Source organism: Contarinia nasturtii, unplaced genomic scaffold (assembly GCF_009176525.2).
Source record: "Contarinia nasturtii isolate CC-2019 unplaced genomic scaffold, AAFC_CNas_1.1 Cnas_scaffold_993, whole genome shotgun sequence".
NCBI classification, from domain to species: domain Eukaryota; kingdom Metazoa; phylum Arthropoda; class Insecta; order Diptera; family Cecidomyiidae; genus Contarinia; species Contarinia nasturtii.
Genome location: NW_022198340.1, coordinates 800,386 through 811,032, shown reverse-complemented (window position 1 = coordinate 811,032; position 10,647 = coordinate 800,386). Strand labels below are relative to the sequence as shown.

The 10,647-nt window shown below is 35.2% G+C and overlaps 3 protein-coding genes across 4 annotated transcripts; 1 reads left to right on the top strand and 2 right to left on the bottom strand.

The window, feature by feature from the left end:
• Positions 1–3,311: 3,311 nt before the first annotated feature.
• LOC116343227 (ATPase family protein 2 homolog) lies at positions 3,312–5,910 on the bottom strand. Its single transcript, XM_031771170.1, has 2 exons — positions 5,421–5,910; positions 3,312–5,348 (listed from the first exon to the last, which is right to left on the bottom strand). The coding sequence occupies exons 1-2, from the start codon at positions 5,812–5,814 to the stop codon at positions 3,355–3,357; spliced, it is 2,388 nt and encodes a 795-aa protein (XP_031627030.1). The 5' UTR covers positions 5,815–5,910; the 3' UTR covers positions 3,312–3,354.
• On the top strand, positions 5,849–7,066 carry LOC116343229 (intraflagellar transport protein 43 homolog). Of its 2 annotated transcripts, XM_031771172.1 has the most exons (4): positions 5,864–6,132; positions 6,187–6,389; positions 6,461–6,490; positions 6,558–7,066. In XM_031771172.1, exons 1-4 carry the CDS (start codon positions 6,094–6,096, stop codon positions 6,913–6,915), a joined length of 630 nt encoding a protein of 209 aa, XP_031627032.1. In that variant the 5' UTR covers positions 5,864–6,093; the 3' UTR covers positions 6,916–7,066. The 2 variants fall into 2 exon arrangements, with proteins under 2 accessions (XP_031627033.1, XP_031627032.1); XM_031771173.1 differs by lacking the exon at positions 6,461–6,490 and having other exon boundaries at positions 5,849–6,132.
• LOC116343228 (PI-PLC X domain-containing protein 1) lies at positions 6,936–10,125 on the bottom strand. Its single transcript, XM_031771171.1, has 9 exons — positions 10,011–10,125; positions 9,039–9,241; positions 8,348–8,931; positions 8,209–8,276; positions 7,995–8,131; positions 7,561–7,834; positions 7,424–7,478; positions 7,266–7,333; positions 6,936–7,194 (listed from the first exon to the last, which is right to left on the bottom strand). Exons 2-9 carry the CDS (start codon positions 9,097–9,099, stop codon positions 7,068–7,070), a joined length of 1,374 nt encoding a protein of 457 aa, XP_031627031.1. The 5' UTR covers positions 9,100–9,241; positions 10,011–10,125; the 3' UTR covers positions 6,936–7,067.
• Between the last annotated feature and the right edge of the window lie 522 nt (positions 10,126–10,647).

Genomic DNA, 10,647 nt, shown 5'->3' with positions numbered 1-10,647 from the left:
ACCGAAAATGCACGTAGATACATTTATATTTTATTTGTTCTTTTTTTTTTGTTGTGCATTTTATTATTTTGATTTTTCCACACAAAATTTTGTTTTTATGTGTGGTTGGAATACAACACACTACGAAATATGTTACGTGTGTTTTCTAGCCCAAGCAGCAAAGTTTCAATTCCTTTTATTATTTTGCCTGTTTTTAACGGATATTAAGTCAGAAATTGGTAGCAATAGTGATTATTATATTCAGCTCCTGGTTGGTCTCGGTAACAATAATGTTGCATGATCGTACGTGCCGTGCCGGTGTATGTTAAATGTAACGAATCGAATTGAAACGATGTGAAACGGCACTAGTTTAACCACACGTTTATTTATGAATAAAAAAGCACATGTAATGTGTGTTGACCGTCGTGGTCTTTGATGCGTGACACTGACAATGCACAATACCAGTGCATGTATTAGCACACACACACTCTCTGTTATTTCTGCGGTTTTCAACATATTTTCTTAGTTTGTTTTACTCTATTTTCATTTTGCTTCACCTGAAAGGTTCATTGTAATTTTTCAACACCGACAGAGAGTCGAGTGAGTTTGATCAAATCCAGCGGCTGATGATTTCGTGGGCGGCATTCGCAAGAAGCATTGAAAATTGCACACGATTTACCGACCATGTTCAATATAACATTGAATGAGCAATTTTCCATTCGCTGCGAAATGTTACAAATTGATGAGGAATCGAGATATGAACGACACAACATTTCCGCTATATATCGCTTCTTCTGCCAACCGCAATGGCCATTGTAAATTCATCATATTATTCTTAGCATTTAATTTATGCATAAAACCGATCATTTATTCAAGCTTTAAATACTATTCATTGAATAAATATCGAGCCTGTCAGTGTTTGGTTTCTTATCGATTCATATATTATGTCCGCAATGAATTTTACTACAGCCATTCATTCGCTTGGGTAAAAGAGTAACAATTTATGTGTGTGTGTGTATAATCGGTAGTTGGCTCGAAACAAAAAGTGTAACTCAAGTCAATATAGGCTAGATGTGGTCGTGTATAATTTTCAAGATAAGAACTTTTCAAAGCAGAAAAGAAAACATACAGGAAAAATCGTATATCCTATATTTTGTACGTCGACATCTCGTACACCTTGTCGTTTATTCAATAGAGATAAAAGAGAAACATCTTGTCGTTTATTGTTGGCTGACGCATCCACGATGTAAACAATGCATTTTATCTCGCGTACCATTTTAAATATAAATGAACAAAGAGCATACTGAATTTTTATGAATCGAATAATAGGTTATTCACCATAACCACATACAATGTGGCATGACAACTGGGCTTACAATCTATCTGTTTGCTTCAATTTTTTTTTATTTTCTCGTTCTTTCCAGCACATCTTCACTGCATAGTGTTCGGTGGGCGGGAGTGTTCAATATGTACATTATTTTTCTATTCTAAACAAACCGAGTTAAAATACTGAGAGAGAGAAAGAAAGAGAGTGTGTGTGTGTGTGAGAGAGAGTGAGAATAAATTCGATTGCAACATTTTTCTTCACATCTCAAAATTACATTTTTAGAACTAACATTTTAATTTCGAATGAATTTTTATCTATTACGGCGATTAAAATACACGAAGAGCTATTACGCATAGGTGTTAGTTCATAATCAAACAATTAAACTTTGCCCATGCAAGCCAACCAGGAAACTATTATTTAATTTAAAACTTCAACAGAATTTTTTTTATTTCACATCGTATTGTGTGTTTAATGGGGCCCCCGAAAAAAAACACACACAATCGCTTTCGTTGTTCTCTGTTCGTTGCTTTCACTTAATTTCGGCTCTTTTCACTTAATGAGATTAAAACAGATTCAGATGCTCATAATAATAACAAGTTCAAGAGTTTTTCGAGCTTACGCAACCGTACACAAGTCCAAAAAAAAATTCATGAAATTTTGATCGTCGTTTTTCCGAACAGTGCAGATAAACATTTACAAGCACAGAAGCAGTGTGAATTGCTTAGTGATACATATACGAACGAAGAAAGAAAAAATATTTTTCTTAAGAAAGAATGAACAAGAAAAAAAGAAAAAAAAAATCGGCGAATGATACGGTAGAAGAGATGCAACAATAAGCGCAATCTTTTTGATTAAGTAATTTTAGTTTAGCTGGAAGATTTTACGATAACATCATTGCATTTCTTTTGATGATTTTTACTGAAGAATGCGTAAATCATCAAAATGAATTGCGGTTGGCAGCCGCTCAATTTGAAAGAAGATTTACTGCCTCAATCTCATGTGGGAAAAGAAAAAGGAGGCTATCATTTGCACGTTTAAAATCATAGTTGAGAAGGAAAAAAAACGAATATGGAAATAATAAAACGGGAACCGTTAACCCAGAACTTAGTTTCCTCCAGTGATTGCGATAAGAACAATGTAGTCAATACTATTTCGAAGTTTTTACTTTGATTTTTGATTATTTTATTATCATCAAATGACTACGTATACTTTATTTACGTACATTTTTATCAGTTTGCCTGATAATAAATACACCGAAATACTCACCATTTGGCATACATTCTAATTATGTAAAAACATGAATGAAGTTTTTCGTGCGAAATTTTTTGAAGAGTATCGACTACGGATTTGAAGATAATGAATTTGATGAAGGTTCTTAGTTCAATAACACGTCATCGAAATGAATTTCAAACAAAATTTCCATAAACGCAAACGGCGAAAAATTCACCAACCAAATTCACCAAAATTCACTCGGGGAAGTACCCAAACTCAAGTAGTGGGTTAAATAAAAGACAAGAGTCCAAAGCAAAAATGTTCGACCGAGAGATATTCGGAAGCGGCGTGTGAGTCTCACATGCAAATAGCAGTTTAATGTGTCAGTAGCGAAATTGAGTGAAAAGAGCGAAACAAAAATAAAACATGTCTTTATCTACGGTGCATTATTGCCTGTCTCAGGCTGTCTGTATGGTTTATGTGTGTTTCGTATAAAGTATGCAGTAAAAAGCAGTCCGGAGAACGAATACATCATTGTATGAATAATGCGAAATGTGGCGACTGATAACGATGAGTTTCTGTCCAGTCATTTCATTCCATTTCAACTTGTTTACGAATTTTATTACACAGTGACACTTTTTTTTCTTTTTTTCTTTTCATTAAACCGTTTTTTATTATTATTGGTTAGTGTCGTAAGTTTTTTTTTGATTCCCCATAACTAAGTGATTGCGTCAAAGTACTAAATAAAATTCTTGAGAATAGAACATCAGCATAAATTAAACACATTCGCGACTTTAGGTTGTTAATGGATTTTTTTTGTTTGTTGCAGTTTTATTTCAAGCTTTTAAACTCTCATTCAAATAATCATCGTATAATTTAAGCAGCTCTGAGCTGGTACGTGGTTTAACATTTGTAATTGCCTTATCAAAGTATTTCCATGCGATTGTCTTAACATTTAAATCATCTTCAAGGGCATACATGGCGGCTTCTTGACAAATCGCTTGAATTTCAGCGCCAGAATAGCCATCAGTTCGTTGCACGAGCGAATCAATGTTGACATCATCATTCAATGGCATTTTCGATAATTTAATGCGAAAGATTTCGCGTCGTGTCTTATCATCGGGTAGACGAACATAAACGATGCGATCGAGGCGTCCGGGTCGCATAATTGCTTTATCAATTAAATCCGGTCGATTTGTTGCCGCTACAATTGTGACATTGGTCAATGCATTTACGCCATCCATTTCGGTTAGCAATTGAGTTAAAACACGTTCTTTCACCGACGATCCACTGGCCGATGCAGAACGTTCACCACCAATGGCATCGATTTCATCGAAAAATATGATTGATGGTGCCACTTGTCGTGCTTTATGGAACAAATCACGAACACCACGTTCTGACTCACCAACCCACATTGAAAACAATTCCGGTCCCTTGATTGATAAAAAGTTAACATTACTTTCTGTGGCGAGCGCTTTGGCGATCATGGTTTTGCTGCATCCGGGAGGACCAAACATTAACACACCTCTTGGCGGTTGTATTCCCAAACGTGTAAATATCTCCGGGTGCAACAGTGGCCATTCAATGGCCTGTTTCAATTGTAACTTCAGTTCATCTTGACCACCAATATCTGACCATTTCACATTCGGACATTTTATAACCACCTCTTTCATAGCACTGGGCACGACCTGACAATAGGCAGATTGAATGTCATTCAATTCAATCAATGGTTCTGCAATTGGATTTTTTCTCGACGCATGCATTGCTGCCTTCGCCACCAAATTTGATAAATCTGATGCGATGAATCCATGACTATTATTGGCAATATTTTTTACATCACTTTCGTTCAGCGTATGCTGCACAAATTCCAATTGTTTCAATAGAATTTGTTCGCGTACAATTGGATCCGGAACGGGAATTTCAATTTCAACATCTAATCGACCATAGCGTCGTACGGCCAAATTTACATTATCAAGATTGGCGGTGGTGGTGACCAAAAATAAGCGGCTCGCATCTTTTCTCAAATGGATTTCGTCGAGAATATTTAAAAATGCCATTTGTACACGTTTCGATGACTCTTCTTTCGTTTCTTTCGGACAAATGCTTGAGACTTCTTCGATGACTATAATTGATGGATTGGGATAATTTTTGTATGCTTTTTCAAAATATCCCAGCAATTTTGATTCGGATTCACCAAAATACTTGCTAAATATCTCCGATGCTGTTATTCGAAGAACTAGAGCATCACTTTGTTCAATAACTGCATCGCACAGCAACGTCTTTCCACTACCACTTTGTCCACTCAATATCACTGACCGTGGCACATAGAAACTGGATCCTGCTATTGTATTTCCCAACGCAATATTCATACAATCTTTTAATTGCGCTATTAAATCGGTCATTCCGCCAATTTGATCCAGTTTTGAACGAGTTTTCGAATGACTTACTTCGTCTTCGTCGATAGAAGACTCGTGTAAATCCAATGTCGTTGAATTTGTGACCAGAAAACATTTTTCCGCATTAATTTGCATCGTTTGAAATTGATCAACTAAACTTTGTAGTTCATCGGTGGACGGACTGGATTTTAGTGATTTAATCGTGAATTTGAATTGTTTATTGAAGAAATTCACGTTGATTACGTTGTTTTTACAGTAAATGTTTCCTTTCATTTGGATGAAAAGAACTTTTTTGATGTCAGGCCACACGTTTTTATCGATTGTCTCCGAATCTTCAGGCTGTAACGTTATGCGTACGGCAGGAATTAGATCTCCAGACACCTTTTCTATCGTTAAATTCAAGTCTATCGTTGATGTCCATGTTGTTCGAAACTCTGAAATCGGTGAAAAATTAAAAAAAAAACGATTAAGAATTGGTTCAAAGTTGAGTCATCAATTGAAGGTACCTTCTCCTGAAACGCAAACAATTCCTTGGTTTGCATTTGACATTGGCCATGCATTTCGTACAATTGGTGCATTTTGAGCCAGCGATGATGAAGATATCAACACGTAGTCACCAAGCACCAAATCGCAAAGTGGAAAAATCGATTCATGCAAAAATATCAAGCTATTCAATTTGTTTGAATTTATTCCTTTTAAATCGTCCGTAATTGGTTTCTCAGCTAGTTGATTCGTTGAAAGTCGTTTATTGCAAACGACCGTATGGTTTTGTGCTAATTCGTCACTTGATTGTTCTGTACACGAATGTTGTTCACGATCCTTGGCAAATATATTGCTATTACAACTATTACACAGGTACCATAACGCTGGCTCCTTTTTCGATAATGATTTACGAGACATGATATTGTTTTTGAATCGGCTTTTTACAGCCCCTAACCAAAATAAAATCGCAACTCTGTTTTTGTTTACTTCTCAGCACGTGCATCGCAATGACAAGCTGCTGTCAAACCACTGAAAATGACAGCAGATGGCGTGAAAGTCTCGTTTCCATTCGCAACAAGCAACAATAAACAATTTGACTTTGATGCATAAACAAAAGAAATGGTTTTTGCATTGAATGCATGAGATTAGGAATATATTTTGTTTTTATTTATTTTTTTAAATTGTTTTCACCACAAAATGGATTGGGCCGAAGATTTAAAGCAAACTATTAAAAAGGTATTGAATGGAATTTAAAAAAAATATGTTGAAATAAATATATATTTAATTTAGACGGTGAAAAAAGGTCGACGAGCCACTGAGGCAAGTCTTGCAAGCAGTGATGGCCCATCAACACCAGAATATGACTCAAATTTTCAGGAGAATGCACTTTCCGATGAATTTTCGTCAGGACTGGATTTTAAATCGTTTCCAGGGAAACAAAAACATCGAAGTGGATGGACTGATGAACCAGTTCGATCGGGCAGCAGTGGAAAGTATGTCAAACAATGTCTATATACATAAAATTAAGTTTTTTTATTTATTGATTTTCTTTTCTTTAAATTAGAAATAGAAATAAGTCGACACAAAGTGAGATGTGAGTTTTTCAAAAGTGAATTTGTCAATTTTGTCCAATTTTTGATGATTTTTTTCTTTTGGTATAGGGAACGATTTAGCACAGTGTTAGCTACATCACCGCCGTCCGATGACATTCCGGAATTACCCGATTTGGATGATGTGATCGACGAAGCCGCCATAAATGATGCGAAAGAAGTCGAAGCCCTCGCTGCAAATCGTGTGGAAACATATAAAGAACTAAATTTTGAACTATTGAAGTATTCCGAATTTGCTTCATCGGAAAACATTGATCTGTCAAAGCTAATGCATTGCTTACAAGACGAAAATGTTCTATCCGATCACGATGTGCCGTTGACCAAAGAGCAATTGTTCAGTGAAGTTGCGTCGTTTATTCATTCGCGTAAACCGAAAAGTGCGGAAGAGAATGTTAAAGCCGCCGAATAGGAAATAGAAATTCCATGAAAAGTATCTCAATGCCGTCCACTAAAAGTCTTTATTTTATATAATTACATTCGCTTACACTTCAATGTATTAAATTCTAATGAACAATTGAAAATACACTCACAGACACAATAAATATAACAAAAGTATCAAAGCTATTTTTTCAATCGTCGAAGTAGATCTTTTTTCAAATTCGAATAAATGGCAGTTTCCATTAAGTTTGTGCCGCGATAAAAATCGACTGCAACAATATTTGCCGACATAAACCATTCTTCCGCATACCTAAAGCGACCAGAAAAACAAATGTAAGTATATAGAGGAATATATAAAAGATCTGGCCACATTCCACATACCATTTTGAAATCAGACGATTTGATGTGTCGGCAACACGTCGCAATCCACCCCATTTATCTATTAACACCTGAAACAATTTTATTTAGAAAAAAAATGTGTAAATTATTCTATTTGTTACTTAGCATACGCAAACAACAACAAAATCAATGATAATTACATCCCAGGTTGTTGGCGTTAATTCAGCCATATCAGCAAACGGCCTACTTGAGAATCTAGAGTGGAACAGAGATAACATAAAATATAAAACTTCTAATCACATATATTCGTATTTTCGTCTACATGAAAAATGCTTACAAAGTGAATGAATGTCCGGACGGTGCTAAGAATCGTTTCAAATCGGCTAAATTTTGACAATTTCCCCAACGCTGTTGAACCGATTGAAATATAAACGATGGAAATTCGTTAACCATTTCAATGTGATCGTATGCCAAAATGATATTTCGTCGATTTTGCCAAATTTGCTCCAATTTCACTTCCCAACCGCCTGATGGATCGACCAACAATTCGCCCAATTCTTTTTGAATATATCTCACCAATTTGCGATGAATGTCCAATGATTTACCGAAACCTGTTTTTTAACATTCAAAAAAAATGGCAAAGAATGTTAAATAATTTGCAATTATGATGAATGCTTTCTATTCTAAGAAGAAAGTCATGGCTGATGAGACCACATATCGTATGATTTGAATGGAGATAGTTTCTGCAGAAATAGATATGATTTCACTAACCGACTGGGAACTCTTGGACGTCAAAAATGACAATTTCATTGGTTTCCAAAACGAAATCACGCACTTGATGCAGAGCATTAATGAATGGCTGCTGCCGAGATATGCCATGGTTGATCCAAAATTGCGGATCAGTTGCGCTGGTAAATGATTTTATTATGATTATTTTGACTTCTATGCCAGATATGTAATTAAAGAGCATAAAAAACTAATATACCGATAATAACCGACACGAATGTCCAAGTAACGAATTCCATGATGCAATTGACTTGTGATATCATCGGCCTGAAAAAAGGTCAAATCAGCTTTAAACTGGTTCTTTTCTGTAATGCTACAAAATGTTCTAAATTACTTACTTGCGTTAATGCGTACTTCGTCACAATAGTTTCATTCCAGGTTGTATTGAAATTTACCCGATATGAACCACTGTCATGGCTGCCCAGTATGAAAAGATCACGAAATTTGAATCGTTTTATCAAATCCTTATTATCATTCATCCAGGTGGGATAGGCTTGAATGCATGTAGTAAAAACTGGATTTGACAAATGATCAACATAGACAGCCCAATATCCGTAGCATTTGGTGGTTGCGTTTAAATTCTGTAAATACTTATTGTCGAATGTAATGTTTGTTGTAATCCATCCGTTTGGTTCGTCTGGTTTTATTATGTACAATGGTTGTTTATTGGCCCTGCTGTACGTCCATCCAATAATATTCTCATCGCTGGCATAGTTTTTGTGTGTTGAATTGTCCTCATTTGTGTGGATGTTGTGTGGCTGTTGCCTCATATCCGTTTGTTGCTTTCGAAACGGAGCATGTGGCTCTTCGTTCGTCAACAAGATATATCCATCGTTTGGCGTTTTTAAATTATACCATGACACCTCGACCGCATTGAGTCTCGCACTTATTGTCAAACTTAATTTAAACGGCTTTTCGATTGCTGTACGAGTTACAAGCAGAAACAGTGAAAAATAAATGAGAACAAGTTATATTACTTCGAAAATATGTGAAGAGAAAGAAAAAAAGAACGAAGACAAAATCACTAACCGAATTGGCCGTATGCAAAGCTAAAGCAGCCAAACACGAGAAGTACTGAATTGTAGAACATCTTGCGATCAAGTACACTTAATTCTTTAATTTGATAGTGAAACACTTGCACTTTTTTTTTCACTTAAATCAATTGATATTGAAAAGTTGTAGTAGCCCCGTTTTATTCAACTTTATTCGCTAGCACCATTTTTACTGGGTTTCTATTCATAAATTGATGCCTATTTATAATTTTTCTTATCATATTCTGATCATTTTCACGTTTTCGTGCTTGTTTCTATTTTAACCGACCGATACGTTCGAATCTACGTCTAATTTGCGATTAAACATTTTTTTTTAATCTCACTTTATAAAACGCATTAATTTAAATAGAATGGAACTATATCAAGTAAGTTGAGAAAAAAACGAATCAAAACGATCAAAGTTCAATTTAGATTCAGATTAAATAAAAAATAGAAGAACAATTTGATTTATTACAATCGCGATGAGGTCAAAAACGTCTTATTAAATCAACAAAAAACGATATGAATCAATATTTGAGAAGCGACAATGCATTTTAATCTGTCAGCTTAGACGATAAGATTAACACTGTTTGTATGATTGACATCGCTTTTATTGCTGAGAGAGTACGAGAGAGATTGAGTGAGCGCGCGAAGAGAAAACTACAAATAAAAAACACCGTTCATTGGCCACTTGTGTGATTTGGCTAAGAGAGGGAGAGATCAGATCGAAACAAAAACAAAGTCGTACGGAGATCAAACGATAAATAACGATATACATCACACAATGAATGAGAATTCTGCTGAATGGATCTCGAGCAACACATATATACGAACGTGTCACTTAAACAATGTGAATGGTCAACGGTAAAATATTATTCACACATTTGACGTAACTCGCACTCATGTATGCGGGTCGAATCAAAGCACATCAGCCACTAGGAACCGAACGCTCTATAATGCTAACACTCACTTTCAATTGCACATAATCAGAGCAAAATGTGTGAGAGAGATCTATTTGTATCATCGAAAAATAACACATCCAGCACAAATAATGTTGTTGTGTCTGAATGGCGCAACTAAACAGCGATCAAAATCGGTACGAACAACTCTTTATCAATGAAATAAACACGAGCTACTGAATTGGGACAGATTTCAAATAAAAACACGCACACTTTTTTGTCGCATTAACTTCCATATTTTTGCCTCTCATAAGTTTCGAATTAGCAAGTCGAGTGACTAACAACATTCTGTGTAAATAAATAAATTTTCGTGAAATATCGAGTCATCACCACGCGACGCCAACCGTGTTTTGAACAATAAAGCAATTTATATTTTACAAACCAATGCAGTACAAAAACAAATGTATTATGCCACTTTTGTTTGCATTTGCTCATTGAGAGAAAAAATTCCTTGAATCATTGTTATTGTTTTGAATGAACTAAAAACACGATTATTACGTGTCTATTTGAAAACATTTTTTTTTATATTTACCTAATGAACACTCATTTTAAATAAAAGATTCATTTATTGGTATTTTACAATTTATCTCGACAGCTCATAATATCAGCTGAAATTCACCAGTTGCAATTTGATTAAATTCAAACAAA